At 45.6% G+C, this 26,189-nt stretch overlaps 1 protein-coding gene across 6 annotated transcripts in view; it reads right to left on the minus strand.

Annotated features, from left to right (window-relative positions):
• Window positions 1-7,134, minus strand: part of CCDC90B (coiled-coil domain containing 90B) — a 15,721-nt gene extending 8,587 nt beyond the window's left edge. For 5 of the 6 annotated variants that reach the window (XR_003990015.1, XM_030476297.1, XM_030476298.1 and 2 more), the window contains exons 1-8: window positions 7,004-7,109; window positions 6,206-6,325; window positions 5,223-5,365; window positions 2,943-3,044; window positions 1,817-1,858; window positions 1,666-1,737; window positions 1,528-1,581; window positions 849-963 (exon numbers count right to left, since the gene is read on the minus strand). Coding sequence is in view for 5 of the 6 variants with exons in the window: in XM_030476297.1 (XP_030332157.1) it covers window positions 849-963; window positions 1,528-1,581; window positions 1,666-1,737; window positions 1,817-1,858; window positions 2,943-3,044; window positions 5,223-5,365; window positions 6,206-6,325; window positions 7,004-7,070 (715 nt within the window). In the remaining variant the exon portion in view is untranslated. Of the gene's footprint in view, window positions 1-848; window positions 964-1,527; window positions 1,582-1,665; window positions 1,738-1,816; window positions 1,859-2,942; window positions 3,045-5,222; window positions 5,366-6,205; window positions 6,326-7,003 lie in introns of all 6 variants that reach the window. The other variant, XM_030476299.1, reaches the window with a different exon arrangement.
• Window positions 7,135-26,189: the final 19,055 nt, after the last annotated feature.

The raw sequence follows: 26,189 nt of genomic DNA on the forward strand, positions 1-26,189 counted from the left end.
AGGATGGATATAAGGAAGTTCTTCCCTGTGAGGGTGGTGGGACACAGGAACAGCTCACCCAGAGAAGCTGCGGCTGCCCCATCCCTGGCAGTGTTCAAGGCCAGGTTGGACACAGGGGCTTGGAGCAACCTGCTCTAGTGCAAGGTGTCCCTGCCCGTGGCAGGGGGTTGGAACTGGGTGAGCTTTAAGGTCCCTTCTAACCCAAACCAGTCTGGGATACCCAGGCTGCACCTCTGAAGCCTGATGAGTTGTCACTCAGATTTGTTAAGCTGCTGTTTCAGTTAGCATTAGGATAAAGCTAATTATGTCTCCATTTGAACTTGTTCTCACTTCCAAATAGAAAGCATTCCCCCTTTTTACCCAGCTCCAACACAATACGAATGTCCCTGCTTATGTGTATGTTGACTGAAGTTTGTTCCGCTTGGCAGGGGAAAGCACAAGGGGAAGGCACTCTGGGTCTGGAGGCAGAGCTGTCACTCCCAGGCCAGCCCTGAATGACAGCTCACTTCCAACATAACTTAATTCACCTCAGGAGAAGTTTTGGAGCCCTGCAGCAAGCTGAGCTACTGTCATAGTAGACAAGGTATTCAGGCTTTTATTTGTAAATCATGTCCATACTCCTCCTAATCCCAGTTCTGGGCACAATCCCAGTCCAAAGCAGCAGCAGACTGCATGCCCCCATCTCTTTGTGCTCTATGTCCCATCTCTTCCAGCTGGGGGGATCTCTCCCACCCAATCCCAGCTGTCTGCTGCTACACACCTGACTCCTTCAGTTCACTTTGCAAATACTCTTGAATGAGATTTTATACATCCAAACTACGGGTACTCACCCCTTGCCCATGACATACCTGCCAAGTAACGTATTGTGTCAAGTTTATTCGATTCCATGAGTGTTTTTAAGGAAGCTATTTCGGTGTCAATTTTATTACTGATTTCTGAGATAACACTGTTGGTACTTGAATCCTGAAACATGAAAAGAGAGCATGTATTTAACAACGATCTCGAGCCCTTTCAGCTTGGCAAAGCCAAACGAGCACCGTGCTACAGGCAACAAGACAGAGAAACGAACTTCCAGCCTATCACTGGAGTAAAACACGTAACTAGTAAGAGACCTTAGAAGACACAGAACAACATTTCGTACAATCCAGGAAGAATACTGAAGATAGAGAGAAAAAAACCCAGCTTGGGTCAGGCAGACTTTTGTCTCTGCTATGCTAGTGCCTCCTGAAGGAGGCATTCCACAGCACAGAGAGAGTATCCCTAAATTCTTGCACAACAAAGGTTTCAGCATTCACAGGCCATATCCAGAAATGAAAGAAGATGCTGAAGAGAGGACATGTCCATCCTCAGCCTCTCAGACTTCAGCCTGAGAGGCCTGGCAGTGTTCAAGGCCAGGTTGGACACAGGGGCTTGGAGCAACCTGCTCTAGTGGAAGGTGTCCCTGCCCGTGGCAGGGGGTTGGGACTGGATGAGCTTTAAGGTCCAGTCTGTGACTCTGTGATAAAACAAACCTTGTTCAACACTTACTTTCTTATGAAACTCTGTAGTCACTTCCATCAGTTTCCTCTCCTGATCTGTGAACTGTGGGATAACAGAGAAATTACAACTGTACTAACAGAAAACAGGACACAGAAGTGGTCAGGGTACGTTCACAGACCAGCTTACCATGTCCGTCACCCTGCTCCTTTCCAGGTTGATGTCCAGCTTGCTGTCGGTTCGGATCTTACCGGTTTCGTTCTTGAAAGCAAAGAAAGATTATGAAACTACCTGTGTACTCTCCCTAACAGGAGTGTGGTTGTACTTGCTGTTTACTTACCAACAGCTGCTGTTTGACTTGATCTAATTCGATTTTCATTTTCTAAGAGCAGAGGAGAAAAAAGAACACAAATGATTTTACAAACCCAGGACCCTGCTGACCAAGCCATCACTCACAGAAGTGCTGCCACCACCTGCATACAATTACTCTGCCCTGAGTTCTCTCCCAATGGGACAATTTGTTCTTGATTAAACAGCCTACCTGGTGTGTTCAGTTCCTACAGCCATATACAATCTGCTGGGAATCATGATCAAAATAAAGGGATTCTTTTGTAATGATGATGATGCTGTTATTCCGAGACTAAAGATGGCAGGAAAATACCAAAATGCCATCAAGCAAAATCAACAGGTGTCTTAAACACCAGTTGAATTAAATCCTGCAGAGACACAGCTGACTACTCGCTGTGCATTGTGTGGTTAATGGGGACAAGACTGTACCAGAATCACCCTGAAAGAAAATTGCAGGAGATGATTCTAAGATGTGTAGATTCTTTTTTCTTTATAGAAGAACTGAACAAGTCTGATCACATGAAATAGGTTTTTATCATAGCACAGAAGCTGTAATCTGCAACAGCTCAACACAGAGGTGCTGGAGCAGCTCTGCTCTGGAGCCAGGCTGAGAGAGCTGGGCTGGGGCAGCCTGGAGAAGAGAAGGCTCCTGAAGGGGAGAGCTTAGAGCAGCTCCAGTGCCTAAAGGGGCTACAGGAAACCTGGAGAGGGGCTTTGGACAAGGGCCTGTAGGGACAGGCCAAGGGGAATGGCTTTAACCTGCCAGAGGGGAGACTGAGATGAGCTCTTAGGCAGAAGTTGTTCCCTGTGAGGGTGCTGAGGTGCTGGCACAGGGTGCCCAGAGAAGCTGTGGCTGCCCCATCCCTGGCAGTGTTCAAGGCCAGGTTGGACACAGGGGCTTGGAGCAACCTGCTCTAGTGGAAGGTTCCCTGCCCGTGGCAGGGGGTTGGAACTGGATGAGCTTTAAGGTCCCTTCCAACACAAACCATTCTGTGATTCTAGGATAGAAGCATCCAAAACTATTTTTACATTCATATTTTTTCCCCACAAACATGTTCAACAGGTACAACCCAACACACATTACAATTTAACTGCTTAACTAAAAGTATTTTTAGTACCTCATTCTCAGCTCTCAAGTTTGCAAATTCACTTTTCTCCAGGATGACCATGTCTTTTCGAATGGAGTCCAAATGTGCCATTATCTGCTTCAAAGTTATTTCCTTAGAAACAATAAAACATGTCATTAAGTTGCACACTTTCTGACAAGTAAAGACTTTCAGGTCTGAAATGATGAAATTAGCTGCTCGAAAGCACAAAAATGGGGAGACTCCACCAAGAAAGTGACAGAAACACAGGATTTTATAGTTGCAATTTGTTAAAACGACTTCAGAGGATTTGTGCTTTTTCCTGTTGCTTTATTACACTGACTCTGAATTTAAGCAAAAACATCAGAGGTATTAGACCAAGTATCACGCTGTCCACCCAGCCTTAAAATTCTGACAGCCAATAGTAAAACATTGCTAAAAGGCACTGAAAAACACTCTTCCTGATGTTTGAACCAACAAGTTCAGGTTTCAACTGCTATTTATAAGCTACAGAGTAAAAAAACCCCCATGAAAATAAAGAAACTTTGTAATTGAGAATCTCAAAAGCAACATTCCTTTAGCTGGTGTAAGGAAGTTGCCTGCTATTTAGCATGGAAAATGAGGCATCGCTGTGGGATTCTGCTGTTAAAGCAGAGCACCAGCAAAACGAAGAGCTCTCACTCAGACTAGAAGCAAACACCACTTCTCAGATCCTACACTGAAATAAATTCATTGTCATGTTTTTGCCCAGAGAAGCTGTGGCTGCCCCATCCCTGGCAGTGTTCAAGGCCAGGTTGGACACAGGGGCTTGGAGCAACCTGCTCTAGTGGAAGGTGTCCCTGCCCATGGCAGGGGGTTGGAACTGGATGAGCTTTAAGGCCCCTTCCAACCCAAACCAGTCTGGGATTCTATGAAAGTATGCCCTGACCCAGCTTCCACTGATGTCTGACTCCTCCTAGTGAACACAAGGAAGTTTTTACATTTCCTGGGAAAACTTCAGCTGCATTTACACAGAGGAATTCATTTGCTTCATCCCATCTTAAAACATTCAGTCTCAACACTGCACTACAGAAATTAAGTGTTTCTGCATAACACAATTCCATGCAAGTTATATTCAGCATCCTGACTTTCTCTAGACATAACAGGATTTCCCAGAAGAAAAGTTTCCATTTTGATGAGGAAGAAATAGACACACGAGTTCTTGTTGTCTTCTGAGAAGTTAGGTAACTTGTATTAAAAATGAATGTCAAGAGAAAACTCTTGGATGTATGGCTCAGCACTTTCACTAAACCAGCAAGGCTTAATTGCATTAAGCCACTGAAGAAGAATGGCACAGCTTGCACAGCCTTCCTCAGGCATTATTAAAACCATTCCCATGCATCCGAGCTTGATTGTGCTGGCCCAGATGTGCAGCCCTGAAAAAAAAACTGAAGTTCTTTTTGTTTTGGCCATTTGTTGAAGTAAAACTTGTCCCCACCTCTGTTAGGAGCAGAAAAACCAGCCGTGCTACAGAACTGACTCACTGCCTCCATGTATGTCCATGAACCAGAGTGTCTAAGGGAAGGAGGCCCTCAATGCCATGCTGGAATGCAGGTAAGGTGCAGTGCAAACTGTGAGGTTTATACCAACCACGAAGGAATTCAGAGCTCCTGGCCCTCAACTTCCATATAACCTGTGGGCAGGTCAAGGAGATGGAGAGCTCTGAATGAGAGCAATGGCTCTGGACAACCATGCTGTGGTGTCTGTGCCCACACCGAGCCGTGGTTAGCTTCTCCTACACAGGTAGCTTTAGAGACCGAAATGCAGAGTAAAACCATGACACGGTTTTAATAGCAGTTTTTAGTCTATGAATAGGAAATCAAATACAGTGAGTGTATCGCAGAACAGAGCTGAAATTGTACCAAAGCTCAGTAAAACCACTGCCAATTTTCTGCTATTTTAGGTGGTCCTGTTCTCTCTCAGGAACCCCTTCTTGAGCCCTTCTTCTGCCCTCATCCATTGGAAAAGCACAGTTAAAGAGTCTGGCTCCACCTCTGAGCTTTGCAGCAGCAAAAGCAGCAAACTCTGCATTACATTGCTGTATCGTGGCTGCATTTGGAAAATCCCTCCTGCGAGATGAAAGGTTTAAGACTTTTGGACCAGATGATCCTTGTGGTCCCTTCCAACCTGGTATTCTGTGAGATGTTACTATTCTTACCACCACCCTGAAACTCAGGAAAACCTACCTCAGTGAAGTGTTTATAGTACTACAGAGTTGCTCGCTTGCCTTACGAATATCCAACTATGAGACATTACAGTTACACAATGCTGTGCCTGTACCATGGTGCATGTACACCATTGAGTATCTTTTACCTGCTGAGTCTGGGTAACCATATCCTTATAGACTGTGTCCAAGCTGACATTCGACAGGGTTACTAACGCCTTCAGGATGGTCTCCGCTTGTTCCTTCCCAAAGCCTGGAAAACAGTTGGAGGGTGACAAGTTAAGGCAGTATTAGAAAGCCAGATGAAAGCAAGAGCAAGAGGTACATAATGAATGGGGACACTCAAGTGCTGTGCCCAACTGCAGCGGTAAATGGGAAGTCACACAACCACTGAGAACTGACAGCGAGGAGCCAGTCACTGTGACTTTTAACTAGGAAAACCACAGACTTAATGCTGCCACCATCTAAAAGCACATTAACTTTTAACACACTGAAGTTCCCTGGGCATGCAGCTGACAGGGTTTCTGTATAACGTTTTACTCTTCATGCACTATAAAAGTCATTCAGCCAAATTTTACTTTATAATGAACTTCCACTAATTCTGTTAAAACCTATCTCCACACAGGAGGTGCTCCAGCCCCTGATCATCCTCGTGGCCTCCTCTGGACTTGCTCCAACAGCTCCATGTCCTTCTTATGTTGAGGACACCAGAACTATACACAATACTCCAGGTGAGGTCTCACGAGAGTAGAGGGGCAGGATCACCTCCTTCGACCTGCAAAAAAGCTTCATTTTTGCTAGAAAACAGTTCTTTTCACTGTTATTGTTACTTTACATTTAATAAGAGTATTATGTTCCAGCTGGAAAACACTACATAAACTTGCCCACAGCCATAAACAAGGTAAATCTAATGTAATAGTTATCTGTACAGTTACAGAGGCATCAGGGTCAGGCGCCTCCTTCACCATCCTCCTTGAGAGGCTGCCAAAACATTTTACACCAGGTCTGATACTTTGGGAAAATGCAAAGAACTCAAAGTTATAGTACTGAAACTAAGAGTTTTCTTTTGAATGACTCGTCTGATATCACTTACCATGGGCTTCCAGATCCTGCACTAATGCGTGGGTATCAAAAGTCACCTTCCTCTGCTCCGGGGGAGTGATTTCAACATTCCTGACATCGTATGAGTTCCTAACCGGTGTGGCAGCAAAACCTGGGAGAGACAACACGTACCTTGAACTTAACCCGATTGTGTTATCATGCCACATCTAACTTTATGCATCACAGCAAAGCTGCACAGGCTTCGCAACAAAAAGCTGGGTCTTTTTGATTGCTGGGTTATGGCACATGTCAAAAACCACCAATCCCTTTTTCCACAGGAAATCTACACCAACTAGGACTCATCTTCATGAAGTCACAGAATGGTTTGGGTTGGAAGGGATCTTAAAGCTCACCCAGTTCCAACCCCCTGCCACGGGCAGGGACACCTTCCACTAGAGCAGGTTGCTCCAAGCCCCTGTGTCCAACCTGGCCTTGAACACTGCCAGGGATGGGGCAGCCACAGCTTCTCTGGGCACCCCGTGCCAGCGCCTCAGCACCCTCACAAGGAAGAATTTATTCCTTATATCTAACCTAAATCTACTCTCTACCAGTTTAAACAGCTCAAAGCAGCTCAGTCCCCACGAGCTACTCAACCGCCTGCTCCTGCCCATGTAACTCACCCCTCCTGGGGCTTGTGACAGCCCCACGGGCGCTCTGCGCTCCCTCACGCACCGCCTCGGCGACCGGCAAGCGCGGGGCCAGCGCAGCCTCCAGCGCAACCCCGCGGAGGCCGAGGCTCCCCCCCCACGGCCTGCCCGCCCTGCGGCGCCCGGCACCTCCCGGCTCTCACCTCCCCGCGCAGCCGGGGCCCGCAGCGCCCGGCCGAGAACCGCGGCCCCGGCCCAGGCTCCCCTCATGGCGGCACGGCCCCGGTGCAAGCGCGGTGGAGCTGCCTGTCGAGCCAGGCCTCCCTGCGGGGCATGCTGGGTACTGTAGTCCTTCGGGGGCAGGGGAAGGCGCTGCGCCGCCATGAGGAGAGGAGGAGCTGCAGCTGCCTTATGCATGAGGATGGCCGCCGTGTACCTCCTCAGTGTGGGGCTTATAAGCTCTGGGTGCGGTTGGCACCGAGCTCTGGGATATAAAGCGTCCAACCAGAATGATGGGTTAAAGAAATAATGATGGGTTAAAGAACGACGGGTTAAAGCCGACATGGTTCTATTGCAGTATTGGGTGCAAAGGGATCAATCTGCCTATCACGCACCCCGAGAAGAGACAGTTTACAACTCATATACCTCCATTATATACATATTCATTATAAGTCCTCAAAATGCCTGCCCAATTCGTGTTACTCATTGCACATGGTAATTTGGGTAGATGAGGCCGTGGTGCAGGTGCTGTGAGTTTGAGGAGTGGTCTGTGGAGGTTGTGGTCATTTAGGGAGAAATACCCCCACTCATTTCATGGAAATCTGCTACTTAAGGACATTGGGATATGTGTTCTGAGACAAGGAAGTACAAAATGAAATATAATCCTTTGTAAATAAGAAAATTTAGTTTTAAGTATCTTTAAGCTTGGTGACTTTGTATATAACAACAAAACTTTCCAAACCTAAAAAAAAGCCCAACCAAAAGAACATAATAAGGGTGCTTGTATAAGATAAATCGTTGTAGCTGACATGGTTTTAGGACCTTATGACCTTCGTACAGAATTTATTGTAACCAAAACAGGACTGTAGCTGAAGAGTATCTGAAACTAAGCAGATGTTCAGGAGGTGATGTAGCGAAGTTAACTGATAAGTAAAAGGACAAGGAGAAATCACTCATTTATATCAGCAGTGTTACTGAACTAATTAAGCTGGTGTAAACATTTATCTACTGTGCATGCTTCAAAGACTTCCAGAGCAAGAGTTCAAGGAACCGCCAAGTGATGAAGATTGTTGAAAGAAGTAAAGTGACCACCAAAGACCACTACCACATTGTTATGCGCATGCAAAAATAGGCGTGGAATTATGTAAAATGGTTCTCAGACAACTAATGAATATGTATGACGTTTATCAGAAATGTAATGAATATGTATGTTAAGCAATAATATAATCACGGTCTGTTTGGTGCTTAAACAAGACACACATTAAGAGGAGTTATACCCTGTGTCTCCCGGTGCCGCAATAAAGAATACCTACTTGTCAACATAAACTTTGTTGGCAAGTTCTTAACAAGTTCTACAAATCAGTTCAGTCTCGCCAATTAATTACATGATCTTGTTTGGGCTAATTTAGGACCCTGGGAGGCTCCTCCAGCTGTTTTCTTTTGCAGCCATTTACCTCTTTCCCAGACCTTACCAACAAGAGGAAGGCCCACAGTGATTTGAAGAATCAGAATCAGCTGGGTTGGAAAAGACCTTTAAGATCATCAAGTCCAACCGTTCCCCAGCACTGCCAAGGCCACCACTAACCCATGTCACTGAGGGACTCATCTACATGGTGTGTGAACACTTGCAGGGACGGTGACTCCAGCACTGCCCTGGGCAGCCTGTTCCAATGCCTGAGCACCCTCTGGGGAAGGAATTGTTCCTAATATCCAATCTAAACCTCCCCTGGTGCAGCTTAGGCCGTTTCCTCTTGTTCATCTTCTGAAAGATGAAACTATAACTCTTGGCCCTCGTGCTTTTTGAACTCTGAAGCTTTCAAACTGCAACCTCTTTGTATTTTACTCCTTAGCAGAGCAACACGCAGATTTCACAACCAATGAGTACTTCTGCAAAATTGAATTCCTGCTTTTCTGCTTGTACGAGTTACAATAAAATACTTCAGTCTCAGACACTGTAGAAGTCCAGGGCTGCTGAAGTTACATCTTAAAGTGCAGACCAGAAGAAGGATTGTTAGTGATACTCTGTAAAATGTTCTACCTGAAACAGTAAAGTTTGAGAGCTGTAATGCAGGACATCTGTGAGTAAAATGATGCATGTCTCAGCAGTCGCCAGCAGCTGTGGATTGTCTGAACTCAGCCCTTCGTGTCCTTCCCAGAGGTCTGGGTTTCTCACAGCTGATATATAGTGCTCTAAGCTGAGCTCATGAAAATTCAGACTTTCAGAGCAGAAAGATCTTGGTAATAAAAAACGTTTGATTTTCAGTTACTTGAAGGTTCCTTCTGCTGCCAGGTTGGCTTCAGCTGTCATTGAACCACTCTGCGCCAAGCCCCTGTGTCCAGCCTGGCCTTGAACACTGCCAGGGATGGGGCAGCCACAGCTTCTCTGGGCACCCTGTGCCAGTGCCTCAGCACCCTCACAGGGAAGATCTTCTGCCTAATATCTAACCTAAATCTCCCCTCTGACAGTTTAAAGCCATTCCCCTTGTCCTGTCCCTACAGGCCCTTGTCCAAAGCCCCTCTCCAGGTCTCTTGTAGCCCCTTTAGGCACTGGAGCTGCTCTAAGGTCTCCCCTTAAGGTTCCTTCTCTTCTCCAGGCTGCCCCAGCCCAGCTCTCTCAGCCTGGCTCCAGAGCAGAGCTGCTCCAGCCCTCAGAGCATCTTTAGAACCTCCTCTGGACTCACTCCAACAGCTCCACATCCCTCTTGTGTTGTTGTCCCATCTCTGGGGAAAATAGCTGAGAAGCTCGCTGGAAGGGCAGTCTCAGGGGAGCAAATGCCTGGTACCTGTGCTGAGGTTTCGCTTCAGACGGTAACATGCAGGATTCATCAGAAACACTCAAACAAGCCCAGCCTTATTTAAAGCACCGAGTTTCAAGTCAACAACTGTGTTGCCAAGATACAGACATGAGGAAAAAACCTCAACAACAGCAACAAACCGGTGTCACTAAGGGGAAGACCCCCGGATCTGCTCCCTCTCACAGAATGTTATTGTTCAGCACTAGCAGTGTTACGTGCAGGCGCAGGATGGCATTTACACCTTGAGGGGCACAAAGTCTTTTCCAACAAAGGCTTCCCTTGTCGGACAGGAGGGTTCAGTGCTCCAGGGTGCTGATTTCCACTTCAGACAGACATCGAGGTGGCAAACCGGGTGTTTGGAAGCTATAATTCAGTTTATACCAGCAACTGAACTCGGCTCATCTCTAATACAGAAAGCAGCTCTGGAGATGAAGGCGGCTGTCCCAGCTTGCCGTAAGAGGGCAGCAGCCTACAGCCAGACGGGCTCTGCCGATGGATCTGCGTGTTCTGAGAGACTCACCCTTCTGCTCTGTTGTGTTATTGTCATTAACACAAGTACGGTGGAGGGCAGCCGTTCCTGTGCTCTCAGACAGCCATCCTACAGCTTCTGCATGCACACAGCTCTCTATTTGCGGTTCATGAGGGCCTGCAACAGGGATTACTTTGTGCTGCCATACTCTGCAAAGATGCTGTAGGGTAGAAGCACCCCTCTCAAGCAGATGAAACTTAAACAGGGGAAGTTCGGTTTGAACATAAAGAAGAAGTTCTTTACTGTGAAGGTGGTGAGGCACTGGAATGGGTTGCCCAAAGAAGTGGTAAATGCTCCGTCCCTGGCAGTGTTCAAGGCCAGGTTGGACAGAGCCTTGAGCGACATGGTCTAGTGTGAGGTGTCCCTGCCCATGGCAGGGGTTGTAACTGATTGAGCTTTAAGGTCGTTTCCAACCCAAATCAGTCTGTGATTCTATGGAAATAAGGAGGGTGAGCAGATGTGGACCCCAACAGAAAAATATTGAAACCCGTGAGGTGGTTGGAAAGAGGGAAACTAAAGAGACAGAAAACTAATTTTTTAACCTTCCCCCCTGTTTTCCATACAGTATATATGTTTCACTGTCTGGCATTCTTCATGTGAGCTCCCTCTTGTCGCCCTTGAGGGACATAGATCAACTTCAGGATACAGTTTTAGTATTGTCTAAGGTGGTGCTATCTAGTCATTGGTATGTGGGGCTGAAGAGGACCACGTGTCCCAAGTCCATTCCTTCTGCAAACAGCGAGCACACAGACCTCCTTTCCCCCCCCCAGTTTTCCTTGAGATCTTTTCCAGCCTAGGGTTGTTTTTCCCACTGAATTACTAGCAAGTTCCTTTCTTGATTCTGGGTGAATCAAAGACTTTCAAAGCTTGCTATCCCTGAACTGCACTTAGAAACCTAAACTGCTGCAGGATGTTCAGAGATGTTGAGTACTGAATGCCCTTTCTCTCTGCTCACTCATTTCTGAGAGTCTCCGACCCTCAGAAGAGGCCTGGATTTTGGCAACATCTGTATTGGTTGTGTTAGAGGGCACAAGTCCTTGAACCATGATAAATGATTCCCTTGCAAACCTCTTCTGGGGTCTGTGACCAGTGTCAAACAGAGTGCAAACAGCTACAGCAAAGCAAAGTACTATTTAATCTCAACAAATGGAACAGAGTATAAGAGAATGAGGAGTTTAAAATGATAGAAATGTTCAGGTGATTGTTCATGTGCTGTAAGTTGTGCCTCCCTGTCAAAGCCAGGGCTGATGGGCAGGGGCCTCGTGTAGACTTTGTTTCCATGGATGCTCAGGCAGAATCCATCCCTTGTGAGTCCCTTCTCTGCTGGGAGCCTCTTGTCAAGTCTCTGGTGTTCAGATACTGCTCACACAGCTTTTGTTGAAGTCTAAAAACATCATGTTCCCCGCTGAAAGATAGTTCCAGTATCTTCTCGTCGTGCCCACCCTGCTTCTTTCTGGTCATTTGGGTAGTTTTGTAGCAGTCCTGCTGCTAAAGTGAAGTGAAGGGATAGTCAAGGTGACAGGGAACTTGGGTAGCCCATCTCCTTGAGTGCTCCAGGACTCCACCTCAGTCCTGAAACTGGAAGAAGGGAGCATCACACCACCACTACGTGTTGCAGCACGACTGAGCCTTGGAGGAGAGAGGCCAGGTGGGAACCTCTGGAGAAGGTTGTTTTCATACATGCTAAAATCTCTGCTGGGACTCAACCTGTGAAACTTGCCATGCTACAAAGAGGCCAAATGTCTTGAGTGCAGCACAAATCCCTTATCCTGTCCCAACTCATCTTCTTCCTGGTATTGAGACCGTTCATCAATCATCCCTGCCCCAGTGTGCACTTGCATACCCCCCTCCCAACCCTGTTCTCCTACACCACATGGAGTAACATGGGAGTATTGCTGGGCAGTGTGCCATGAGAAGCAGGACTGGCGCTGATGCCTCCCTCACCACACTGCTGAGACAAAGCCAGTGTGTAAAATACAGCTTGGAGGCAAAGGGTGAGACCCAACAACCTGGAGCTGTTGGTAGACATAGAAGACACTTGCTATTTATCACAATATTGTCCCTTAATAATTTCAGCACTGGTTGGGATTGTGTATATTTGGGAATATGAGACCTCGGTCTCCCCATCACTGCTCAGGTCAAAGTGTGGTGCTCTGGCTCTCTCCTGTTTCAGAGGCTGGCTACTCAACAGGCTGTTGTGCATCAGCATTTTACTAGCAAACATCTGTCAGAATTGCACTCTCATTTGCCAAATATACCTTGCAGGCAGAGTATTGTTGTCCTGCAGCTCTCCAGGGTTGCTTAAGCTCTTTATGGAAAACCCAGAGGAAAGGGCTGGTGCATTCCACTCAATTTTGAACTGATTGGAGCTTAGGAGCTTAACTGTGCTTCAGAAATGTATTGAGGCAAAGAGGCAGGGAGTGAGTGAATAATTCCAGTGCAGATCATCAACAACAACAAAACACACTCTATATTCCTCATTGAAAGGAGTTCACTGAGCCGCGCTTTCTGGAAAGCTGTATGCCTTCTGGAGTACCTCTCACAGGCTGCTTCCCCGCTAGATAAGCACATTTACAGCAAATTAGATTACCTTTGAAATAAACATGCAGGATGGGGGCACCGGAGCCTGTGGTAGGATAGGTCAGTGCTCTGCAGGATTCATTTAGCTACATCAGGCTCAGATAAATCTTACTAAATCTAATTGAGATGGAGTATGGGCAGTGGGCAGGCAGACTTTGGAGCTGTGGTTGGTATTAATGCTGCTCTGTTGACTTTTGTCCTTGTCAGTGCCTCAGATAACGTTGAGACCCCAGTGGGGAAGGAAGAAATAGGGTAGTGGAATAAAATGCATGATCACAGATATATTCGATTAAGTCTCATCTAAGTCACTGAGGTTGCTGTAGTCAATGGAGCCACACTGGCTGCTAGCAGCAGACACTATTGCTTGTTCTTTGGAATCCTGTAGCACTGAGAAGCCCAAATCCTGTGTCAGCATCTTCGCATTGGGAAATCTCAATATATAGATTCTTCATGCGGCTGAAGGTAATAAAATTCTAGTATTGACATTAGTTTGGGAAAGAAGACTTCAATGAGGGGTTGTCTAATGCTCCTTCTGTCTATCTTTCTGAGTTATCTTCTCTCAGCCCTCCATAGTGCTGCTCCTACCACCTCTGCAGTTGGGTCCAGCCCTCAGGCATGAGCCCATCTGTATGTTTCATCTCTTCCTAGATGTCATGGTGTTCCATGGGCTCACCAAGCTACAGATAACCCACTAGTCTAGATCACTCCAGAAATCCAGATGGGTTCTGCTCCTTTGTAATCAGGCATCAGGGTACAATGTGCACCAGTGTCCACCAAAGCCTTCTGCTCCCATGGATCCCATATGCCAGGCCACTGAATCCACACTGTCCAGTAAATCTTGTTGTCCCTTTCCTCTGCCTGGCCAGAGATAGGGACTGTGTATTCCTGGTTGGCGTATTCATAGAGTCCTGTGGTCTCAGACCAGGTCCATGGTTGGGGAAAGGAGGGAAGGTTCTCTTTGAACCCCTGAAGCCATTGGAACAGTCGCTCCACAGTTCGTGGTTCAGAGTCTGGCCAGTCCGTCAGCACCAGGGTGTTGGCATAAAACACTGGTGAGTTACGTCCCATTTTCTGCCACAGGGACGGGGTGGATTCCCACCATCTCTAGTTCCTTCAAGCATGAATGCGTTCCTCAGTGGTGGTCCACTAGTCCAGACAACATATCAGATCATCCTTGAGGGAGTAACTGGCTTTCACAGTCAACAGGAACCATTTCAGAAGACTGGGGGTTCCAGTTCCCTTTCCAATCACTTTGTCAATCCCAGTGCCCTACTTAGGCATCCCAGCTTGCCTGCTGACTCCTGACAGTGGATCCTGGTATCCCAGCATTGGAGCAATCAGACAGCAATCTGCTAACCTGGCTTGTGGCTGTAGTTTTCCCACAGAACTTTCAGCTCCTTTACAACCTGGGTGTCTAGGGCCTGAGTAATTTCCTTGGTGGCTTTGTCACTCCTCATCATGCTTCCTCTGATGGTGCTGGCTCTGTAGGCACAGGCCAAGCCCCAAAGCATTGCTAGAGGTGCTGGGTCTCATTGGGTTAGGCAGGGCACTCTTCCTTCAAGGGGTGTGCCAATTCAACAGGCTTAAAATCACATCCTGTCGGAGGTGGTAACTGCCTGAGACACCTGCCCAAATCTTCCCACAAACCCTGACACCACTGATTGACCACCTTGGGGTACATTTCTATGTCATCTCGCCAGCAAGTTGTTTATAGCCAGGTTTTACATATCCAACAGCAACCCAGTGATGTTAGATAATATAACCTTGCACATAAGGATGTGCAAGAAACTTGGAAGCCCAGGCAGCAGGGGTGTGATCCCTCATGCTCTCCACAAGGTAGCTCACACAGCACAAGAACAGCATCAGTGCCATATGCCAGCCCTGGAGCACGGCCATTGCTTTTATCAAAACATGTCCAGGCACAGTGGAGTAAAGTGATAAGCACCACAGCAAACAGCAAGAGCAGCCTCTGGCAAGCCCAGGGCTCTAATACACAGTAAAGCAAGCAAGCCCTGTGACCAGCACAGGACCTGCTAACAACTATAACTGCTTGTAGCACTCTTGAGTCAAAACTGTTGTTATCTCAAGCCCTATGTTGTGCTTGAAAAAGTCTGTTGTGGGTTGACCCTGGCTAACACCCAGGCACCTACCCAGTTGCTTGGTCCCCTCTCTTGTGGGATGGGGAGGAAACAGAAGGAAGGTGAGGAGATGTGTGGTTTGAGGTAATGACGTTAATGGGGAGAGCACAAGCTGTGTGCATAGGCAAAGGGAAAAGAAAATAAAAAGGAATTTAGTGAATAAATGCTTCCTGTTGGTAGGCAGATGTTCAGCTGCTTCATGGCAAGGAGATGCTCAGCATTTGTAACTCTTGCTTGGGAGGACAAACGAACGTGCCCCCATATGGCAGGGAAGCCTACTGCATGAGGAGAGGCTGGGAGAGCTGGGACTGTTCAGCCTGGAGAAGAGGAGGATCAGGGGAGACCTTGTCACCATGTTCTAGTACTTAAAGGGTGGCTACAAAGAAGACAGTTCTCTTTTTAACAGAAGATCACATAGAAAAGACGAGGGGTGATGGGCACAAGTTACTCCTGGGGAGATTCTGACTGGATACTAGAGGAGAATTTTTCCCAATGAGAACAATGAGCCATTGGAATAATCTCCCCAGGGAAGTGGTGGATTCCCCAGTGTTGGACACTTCTAAGGTTTGGGTGGACAGGGTGCTGGGACGTCTAGTCTGGGTCATTCTTTGCCTAGAAAGGTTGGACCACATGATCCTTGAGGACCCTCCCAGTCTGGGATTCTATGACTCCGTGATTTCTTCTTCTTTCTGTGAGGTTTTGTTGCTGAACAGGGACTGTAGCAATAGGACAAGGAGTGATGGGTTTAAGCTTAAAACAGGCAAAGTTCAGGTTGGATGTAAGGAAGAAGTTCTTTACTGTGGGGGTGCTGAGGCACTGGCACAGGGTGCCCAGAGAAGCTGTGGCTGCCCCATCCCTGGCAGTGTTCAAGGCCAGGTTGGACACAGGGGCTTGGAGCAACCTGCTGTAGTGTGAGGTGTCCCTGCCCGTGGCAGGGGGTTGGAACTGGATGATCTTAAGGTCCTTTCCAACCCAGACCATTCTGTGATTCTATGATGTCATATAGTATGGAATATCCCTTTGGTCAGTTGGGATCAGCTGTCCCAGCTGAGTCCCCTCCCAGCCTCTTGCCCACCCCAGGTCTACCTGCTGGTAGGGTGGGCAGAGTAGGAAAGACTGAACACCTTGATGCTGTGCAGGCTCTGCTCAGCAGCAGCCAAGACATGGTGTGGTATCCACACTGTTTGAGCCACAACTCGGAAGCGTAGCTCCGTACAGGCTGTGAGGAAGAAAGCTAACTCCATCTCAGCCAGACACAGTATACCTGTCTAGCAAAGATCCTGAAGGACCCAGATGTACCGGAGAAGCCGGCACAAACTCATAAACAAGTTCATAAAAGTCACTGTGATCTGATTTACGAGTTATTATGGAAATGCCTGACAGCTCCCAAGGAGACAGTGTTTCATAGCTCCTGAAGTTGCTCTGAAATTCTGATGAAGTCCAAAATACTTTGCCTGGTTTACACAGTGCGCTTTCAGTGTTTGGAGACACATAGACATTGATGCATTTCCACCTAGGCACAAACAGCACTCACTTAACTGCAGCGCTCTGTATCCTGGGAACAGCTTGCAGACCATTGTTTTCACAGATCTTCTTGCTTGAATAGATTATGCAGGACTAAGAGCTTCTCTCAAAACAGTCAAGTGTTTATAAGCCTGGAAACAGAGCAAATGTATTTCTTTGCAGGCTAATGTAAATCCAGCTGGGATCTTAAAACATTTAACAGATGAGCCTCAGAAAGGTACACTGCTTGCTTCAAGACAAGTGGAGACGTGAAGACATCTCCATTTCGAGCTCCCTCAACACACAGGAGGTACAGTCATCCTGGACTGGCGAGGCTGTGTCAAGGGAGACATGTCACCGTAGCAGCTGCTCATTTCTAGATGCTCATTTCATCCCTCTGCCCTGCAGCCCAGCATGCTGTTAACTGCATTTGCCTGTAAGGACATTTGTCTTCTCAGCAATGCTGTAATGGCTGGGTATGCTACAGCCAACTGCAAAATGCCACAGAGCTTCAGAAGCGACTGCAGCAATTCATATGTGCCCTTGGATAACGAAGTGAAATGAGGTTGTTTTTCTCCCCTGTTCCAGGTACAGCAGTTTACACTGAAGAGCTCTGTCATCTTACACAAATGTTAATTGAACATGAAGTGTCTAAACCACCAAAATAAAGAGAGCCCTCACCTCACCTTCGGTCCCCAGGAGCCAGTCTTACTCAGTAGATAACTGAATTATGGCATTGCTGAATTTAGGATATGAACACACACATGGTTAGGTAAATTTGGTTCCCATTAGTGTGGCTATAAATTAGGAGTGGATTTACTGCAAAACAATTAGACTCCTTTGGTGGCAACCTCTGAAGTGCTTTATGCCGGTTGAAATTCAGTTGAAACCAAATCTCTGCTGGTGTAATTCAAGGTCTGATCACTTTCCCCAACAGGAAATTTGCCCCCTCCTCTTTACAGTGCGTGAATAAAAAGTCTTTTGTTCCTGGCCAAGAGCATACAAACCACGTGAACAAAGGCTTTCTGCACTGGTGACCTCCAGGTTGGTTTGCTGCAGTGATTGTAAGTGGGGGTGCATAAGCAAATAATCCAGACTTGGGGTTTATTCTACTAAAGGTGCAGAAGTTCATCGCTCTGATGTTATCCTGACTCATAGAATCGTAGAATCCCAGACTGGTTTTGGTTGGAAGGTGCCTTAAAGCTCATCCAGTTCCAACCCCCTGCCACAGGCAGGGACACCTTCCACTAGAGCAGGTTGCTCCAAGCCCCTGTGTCCAACCTGGCCTTGAACACTGCCAGGGATGGGGCAGCCACAGCTCCTCTGGGCACCCTGTGCCGGCATCTCAGCACCCTCACAGGGAAGAACTTCTGCCTAAGAGCTCATCTCAATCTCCCCTCTGGCAGGTTAAAGCCATTCCCCTTGTCCTGTCCCTACAGGCCCTTGTCCAAAGCCCCTCTCCAGGTTTCTTGTAGCCCCTTTAGGCGCTGGAGCTGCTCTAAGGTCTCCCCTTCAGGAGCCTTCTCTTCTCCAGCTGACCCAGACCAGCTCTCTCAGCCTGGCTCCAGAGCAGAGCTGCTCCAGCCCTTGGAGCATCTCTGTGGCCTCCTCTGGACTTGCTTGAGACAGAGGTCTTAAGGAAAATAGCAGGTGATCATGTCATTTACTACTGAGTCATAACACATGCACAACATGAGCACAGTAGCCTTAAATCTGGTATTATGATGCTTGTGTACACTTGGTTTTGCAGTTTTAATAGTATATGTGTAATATATATTTATGCATGTGTGTGTCTATATATACAGAATATATGTATTTAAGCTTTGCTATTGAAAAGCAGCCAACCTCTATTTCAATAGCAGTTGGAAACAAATTATACAGAACACTGAAATAAGGCTGAAGAAAGGATTGTTTTGATCTGAGATATTATTTCTATTCTGATTCCCCTTTTCTTTTCCTCCTTTGCTTTAATCAAAACTATTAACCTGAAATCATACCTCAGAGCTAGGACAGGCCCATGGGGAGTTTCTGAAATATGAAGGAGAGCGAAGAAGCAACTTTGCTTTATTTTGCTATGACTGTAGGTGTTCTGTACCAGGTCTAGTCTTTATGCACAAGAAAACTACTTACACAACCCTAATTGATGAGCACCAGTTAACTGGCATAGGTAAACTAGCATTAGCTTGTCATGCCCTCCATGCATGAGGTGAAAAACCCCCTGGAACAGACGCTACCTGGAAGTTGTGCTGCTTTGGGACTTGCAATCAAATGATTTGAGTTTTCACATTTTAAAGTAACTCTGCATCTCAGTGCTGATGTGTGGACATGGCTGGCAGCAACTATCCTGGTTGTAATGGGGTTAAATTAAGGAGTAATAGGATTAAGTTAAGGAAAGGAAAATGAAACGAATAACAAATATCCTGATGATGAGACTTGAATAACCTGACAAGTAGAGCTCATCACCCTGACATCGAATCTCTTAGGAAATGCTATGCGAAAGGATTTATGTCTAATGGCTCTTCTCCATGTCAGAGTTTTAATGATTCCTGTCTTCTTTGCAGACTCCTGTAGTTTAGCATGAAGAAAACAATTAAAAAGAAGAAAAACTTGTGCAAGTTTAGTTTTATAAATGACCTCTCTGGAGAGAAGGTGGGCTGCTCCTGTCATTGATTGAACAAAATGATCATGATTGGAAAGAGAGGTTGGAGCAAAGTGTAGTCTGAATGTTCATGTGAGTCACATTTACAATATTGAGAGGAAGAGGTCCTACACTTCCAAGGCTGCATCTAATCATCAGTGGCAAGGAGGCAGCTTTAGGAGACAGCAATGCAAAAGGATGCAATGAACTTCCTAGTGCTGTTCTAGAGCCAAACATTTCTCCAGCCTGTCCTGTGTTAGGCATAGATAATAGGTTTGAATAGCAGATGCAACACGGGTGAAATTGGTTAAGAACTTCCATTTCTCCATGAACCCGTCAGAAAATCCAGGAGAGTAACATGGCAAAGGCAGTGGAGTGAGAGAAAAATCAATTTTCATTTAACTCTGGTAGGAGTTAACTAGAGTGTGAGAATGTGGTGGGCAATTTGTACTACAGAAGGAAACTGTTATTGTTTTCCTGAGGGGCAGAATTGTGGAAACAGCTGAGTTTTTGTATTCGTGGCCTGAGTGAAAATCACTAAAATTAATTTATTTGGGCTTGATCCAAAGCAAGAAAACCCAACAGTAAAATCAAACAGATTTCATATCTGTGAGAACAGTTCATTTTCTCTTTTAACATTTGAAAAACTGCATTTAGGGAAAGGTAGGTGTTAAGGTCTCCCCGAACCTTCTTTTCTTCAGGCTGATCAAGCCCAGTCTTCTCAGCCTTTCCTTAGGCTTCCCAGTCCTTGGATCATCTTTGCGGCCCTGCTCTGGACCCTCTCCAGCCTGTCCACATCTTTTTTGTATAGCAGGGACCAAAACTGAACACAGAATTCCAGGTGTGGCCTGACCAGCACTGAGTAAAGTGGGAGATCTGCACACAGTAAACTCTACCTTTTCATGTGGAATATTCTGCTCATAAGACTTGAACATGGGACCGGTGTGTCTGGCTCTGAGGTGCCCGCATAGGGTATGCATCAGAAAGGACAGCAAGGCTGTCCTCACATCCCAGCACAACAGCCCAGCTTCTGCAGCAGGGTTGTCTTCCCTGTGTCCCGCCACTTACTCCTGGTTTAGCTCCTTTGGAGCTATTGGATGCTGTAATTTATAGGAGTTTCAGCCTTCAGTAAATGAACTGAGTGCACATCTGATCTGCAATTGTAGGATTACAGAAGTGACATTTATACGATTTCCAGTGTGTGTTCTCAAAATAAAGCTGAAGATTGTTCCTGCGGGTTCTCTCTGCCTCCTTTAAGCCTGTGAAGCAACACACACAGTGCTTTCTGCTATTTAGTATAGGGGCAGCTTGCAGCCATCACCACTGCTAGATAATGCGGGCTAAACACAGCTCAAGCCTATGTACTGATTACATAGAGGGCTTTCAAGGAGCAACTCTAAGAGAGCTGATCTCATTAGTTCACCCAGCAGTGTTCAGCAGGAGCAGCTCAGCAGCCTTTGTAACCATTGATGGGGAGAACAATATGAAATAATGGGTTATTTTTCAATGTAAAAGCTAGGTTTTTTTTTCACGTTATGAAGCTATAAGTGTGACATGATTTAAGTCAGCCTCAAAAATGCTGATTAAATGAAAATAAAGAAGAAAAGGATCTATTCTATGCCACCCCTATTCATACATATTGCTAATACAGTTTGTGTTGAGAATTTCAATGCAAGAGCAGCTATGGTTCATCTACCAGCTGTAACTTTTAACTGTGACTGTAACTGTCCCCTTGCAAATATGTATGTTGCTCATAAACTGGAAGCATCTATGCTAAAGACGATTAAATCGATGTGCTGATTTATACACACAAAAGGTTCAGCTTCCAGTTGCTGCATAATTGAAATACTCATTGTACCTATACAGAGAGAGACATAATGGCAAATACTGCATTTATTGATGAGTAACCATGGTATTACTATTCAACTTATTCATTGGCTCTGGGAAAAGCCTATAGATGCAGAACAAATTTGCTTGATATTGTAAAGATCGATTTGAAATTGGGGTGGAGGAGGAGGGAGCGTGATAAAGAAGATGCAGCATCAACAACAAAAGACAGAAGACGCTCTTGAATGTGTAGCTGTGGTTGAAAACATTAAGCACATCTCCAGTGTTGCTGGGTGTGATTCTCTATCTCTTGAGGATGCCTCATGGCTATAGGAGGTATTCAACTCCCCACTAGAAGACTGGGAAAAAGGGTGAAAAGGAGTGAGGCAGATCACCATAATATGCATGAATTTATTGTTGCCAAGTGGATTAGTCTGTGTGATGGGTATCATTTGAGGTTCTCTCTATCTCTTTCAAATCACAAAATTATTTAGGTTGGAAGAATCTTTCGGAAGTTTGTAGTTCAACCTCCTGCTCAGAGCCTGGTCACCCAAGTGTCAGATCAGGTTTCCCAGGGCTTTTGCTATTTGGGACTTTATATTGGGTTTGCATGACAAGGTTTTGGTATTGGGCGGGGCTACAGGAGTGGCTTCTGTGAGAAGCTGCTAGAAGCTTTCCCCATGTCCAATGGAGCCAATGCCAGCTGGATCCAAGATGGACCCATCACTGGCCAAGGCCAAGCTTATCAGTGATGTTGGTAGCGCCTCTGGGAGAACACATGTAAGAAGGAGAAAAAAACATACGATGTCTGCTCAGCAATAAAAGCTAAGAGAAAGGAGGAGGAGCAGAGAGCATTCGTTATTACAACATTTGTCTTCCAGAGGAACCACTACACATAGAATCATAGAATCATGGAATGGTTTGGGTTGGAAGGGACCTTAAAGCTCATCCAGTTCCAACCCTGTGACATGGGCAGGGACACCTCTCACTAGACCACGTTGCTCAAGGCTGTGTCCAACCCAACCCATTCCATGATTTTATGATACCTTTATGATTTTTTTCTCCAGGTGACTGTTTCTGATCTATTCAGGTCATCTCTATTAGCTTAGGATCCCACTTGACCTGAAACTCTGAGACATGCTGAGAATTGAAGGGTATAAGGTATAACAGTGGAGAAAGAACAAAAAACTTAAATAACCAAAATATCCCACCCTAGTCCTGTGAGTATAAAAGGATGACAGAAGGTTTCTATTGATACCCTCAGACCACAAACTTTATATCATGTGTAAAACCAAGTTATTTCTAAATGGTCATTGCTACCATTTTTCTTTGTTGACAGCCAAAATGACCAAGGGAAGCTTCTATATTTATATGTTGGCCAGGAGTTATTGGAAAGGCACACTGAGACATCTGTGCATATAAATGTCTTTCAATGTAAGAGTTATTGCAAGGATGATCCTCCAGTAGTGATAAACAGATTAGCTTATCTCATATATTATAGAAGCAAGACACTGAGTAAGAACAATCAGATTCAAGAGGACAGGAGATTGAAATATTCGTCATATTTCTTCTCCCACAATGAACAAAGTCTAGGCAGCATTGCAGAGGCTTGTTTTCCTTTTCTTCTTGACCACTTTGTTAGAAGTTAGGAGCTAATAGATAATCTGTAGGATAATATATTTTCTTAAATTAGGTTTGTCCTCAGCAGTCATATGGCAATACGGAAAAATAGGCACTTGCACAGCAGAAACTAGACACAGGTTTAGCAATAGCATCAAGTAAGTACATTAGCCAAGGAAAATCCTTGCAGTTATTATACTCCCAAATGACAAATATCAGACATCTCATCTCAGGCAACCAGTTCTCTCTTTCTAAGAATATTGTTTTTATCCCTAAACCATAAATTTTCCATATAAGTTCATAGGATGCAACCAATAGTTATATACTCCATTTTATAGTGTAGTCTGTTCTCTGAATATTGTATTGCAATAGCTCTTAGTATACTTACATTCATCCTTTGTTATAATCCTTAGCAGCAGTCACAGTGCAAGTAGCTGTAATATTTACAGTCTGATGAGCACATCTTAATCTAAAATACCCTTGTGATTTAGTATGGAGACATTTTAAGCCCTTACGTATTAATGCCTACAGTAATGCTGTTATTAACACTAAAATACCCTCGTGATTTAGTATGAAGACATTTTAAACCCTTACGTGTTAATGTCTACACTAATGCTGTTATTAACACTAATGGTGCTATTACTCAATTAAGAAAATATATGCTCTCTCTTTACGCACTTATGTTCAAGGTCTTACATTTATTTCTGTTATGCTGAGGTTTTGTGCATTGATATATATCTCCATAATCATAATGGGAAAAGAACTAGTCTTGTTAAAGAAGAGAGATTGATGACCTTTCTTAGCATAGCTGAAGGGTTAATGACGTTGCCCAGGGTGTAGGAGATGTGTCAGGTCAGCCAAAGGGATTCAGAAAACACAACTCAGAAGAGAGTGGCTTTCCCACCCTCATCAGGGCAGGGGTTTTGGAGTCTCTCACACCCCTGGGTGAATGCAGTAGCACGAGGCTACTATATAAAATGTAAGTGAGACTCTGGCTCTCTTTCCTCCTGTGTTTTAAGCAGTTATACCTGTACTATATGAGTAGGCTCTCGGGGTGTTAGGCACGCTGTGAGAGCTGGTGCTGATCTGATTGAGCCTCTCAGGGGTCTGCGTGCTCCTTCACCTAATCTTTGGGTCTGGCTTGAGTAGACATAGGTGCCAGGCCACGGAGAGGGGAAGTATGCAGAGCTGTGTGCACATGTGGAACTTCATAATCCAAACAGACCAAACAGGCTGGAGAGGGTTCAGAGAAGGGCCACAAAGATGATCCAAGGACTGGGAAGCTTAAGGAAAGGCTGAGAGAGCTGGGACTGTTCAGCCTGCAGAAAAGAAGGCTCAGGGGAGACTTTATCACCATGTTCCAGTAGTTAAAGGGTGGCTACAGAGAAGATGGAGACTCCCTTTTTACAAGGAGTCACATGGAAAAGATGAGGGGTGATGGGCACAAGTTACTCCTGGGGAGATCCTGACTGGACACAAGAGGAAGATTTTTCCCAATGAAAACAACCAGCCACTGGAATAATCTCCCCAGGGAAGTGGTGGATTCTCCAATGCTGGACTCTTTCAAGATTTGCCTGGGCAGGCTGCTGGGACATGTAGTCTAGGTCGTACTTTGCCTAGAAAGGTTGGAGCAGATGGTCCTTGATGTCCCTTCCCACCTGGTGTTCTGTGATTCCATGATTCTATGATTCTATGATGAACTGCATCTCTCCAGTACAGTCATAACAAGAACTGCCCTGTCAGGAATTACAAGATGATTTTGGGAAAGACAACATGAATGCTGGTTGTAAACTCTCACTTTAGCTTTACAGTGGGGATTTTCATTGTGCAATACTGCTCATTACAGGAACATTGACATTTGCATTTATGAAATTCAACTGGGGTATCTCTTCACTTGGAAGACATCTAAATGCCTCTTTTCAACACTCGGGAGCATGACTCTGAAGAGTGATCAGGGAGCAATAGCAAGTTTATTCTCCAGTAGGTGGTGGGAAAAGGCGTGTGTTGGTCCAGCCTGAACATTTCTGGAGGTGTCAAGAGCAATTCTGAGATGGGAAACCATCCCTGCTGTTGTGCTCTGCTCTAGATACCTGTTGAAGACTGTGTGTTACACAAAGGGTCCCCTTTGGGGTGGCTCTGGTGACAGGGAGCTCCCAAATCCAGCTCCTGGGTTTGCGTGGTAGCAGCACACATAGTGGAAGGATATGAGGGTTGTCTTGACACATACTAGCGTGGGTTGGAGTCGGTCAGAAGTCCAGGATCCAGGGCATCATGGACTTTAGGATTAACTAGAAATTATGGGAGTCTGGTGTCGTGGGTAGGGAAAGACACTCCAAACCCATTCTTCAAGCTGACTTATCTCCTCACTGCTGTGCACAGCCAATAAATCATCACAATTTTCACCAGTTAGTCTTGTCCTGAAGAGGTCTGCTAGCCTTTCGGGGGAGATGTTAAAGAGATTCTCCACATCATCAGCCCTATGGCGAGACCTTAGCCGGGGACCTGAGGCTTCTATGATGGATGTGATGCCTCCTACGTACTCCCCTCCTAGGGTAAAATGCAAGTAATTTCTCTTATATGAGCTGATCAAAAAACCTGTTTTTGAGGCCAAGGACTAGCTGGCCATGGTCAAAAGTAAGCCTGGGACTGTGCCAACACATGCACCAAGTGTTGAAATGGCCACAGCCAACATGGCCTTTAACCATGCAGAATACCTGAAGACAAGCAGAGATGACCTGACTCTGTGACAAGACCAGAGCCCAGGCAGTATGGCTAACCCTCAGGGTAGCCAGGTTGTCTGCACATCATTCTTACACCACATCGTTTGCCTGAGCTGAAGGTTAAAATAACTCCTGCTTTTGGGGTAAGGGCACCTTCTCCATTTTGCTGCATGTGCAATGAAAGGTCTTGTTGCTTCCAGTTAAGATTCCTGCTGAATCAAGCAGTTCTTTACACCCACAAAGGTTAAAAGTGTAGCACTCGTTGCCAAGTCTAATAGTGAAGGCAAGATGAAATGTTTTACAGAATTATGCGATAAGTCAATGCAGCTATCTGATTTTCATTGACAACAAGAGATGTAAGAGTTTACCCCTTCACCTGTGAAAATTCTCTCCTTAAATCCTAGCTGAATGTACTTTTCAGTCATTCATAATAAGTTTTAACTGAAATGCAGAGTTGTTATTTGGACAACAGCTTATTCAGTAATTAGATTTGATTGTAGTGCAGTTAGAGATAAAGAAACCCGCACCTTTGCTGACTCAACACATCTGTCCACCTATACAGATGTATTTTAAATTGGTAAATCAAGCCTTGAGGTTTAATTCTGTTAATTTCCATGTAAGATTCATACACTAAAGGAGAATGCAGTGCCATCTATTTCAGTTTTTATATCGCAAAATCGTTACTACTACTGAGTGATTTGCAAGTCAATAAAAACGTATCAACTTGTCTTCCCGATCCTCTGCTGAATATGCTGTCAGTTAGGAATAAGATCTAATTGATTTTCCATGCAAACTGGACAAATTTGATGTGAAGTCGTTG

Source organism: Strigops habroptila, chromosome 2 (genome assembly GCF_004027225.2).
Source record: "Strigops habroptila isolate Jane chromosome 2, bStrHab1.2.pri, whole genome shotgun sequence".
In the NCBI taxonomy this organism is placed as follows: domain Eukaryota; kingdom Metazoa; phylum Chordata; class Aves; order Psittaciformes; family Psittacidae; genus Strigops; species Strigops habroptila.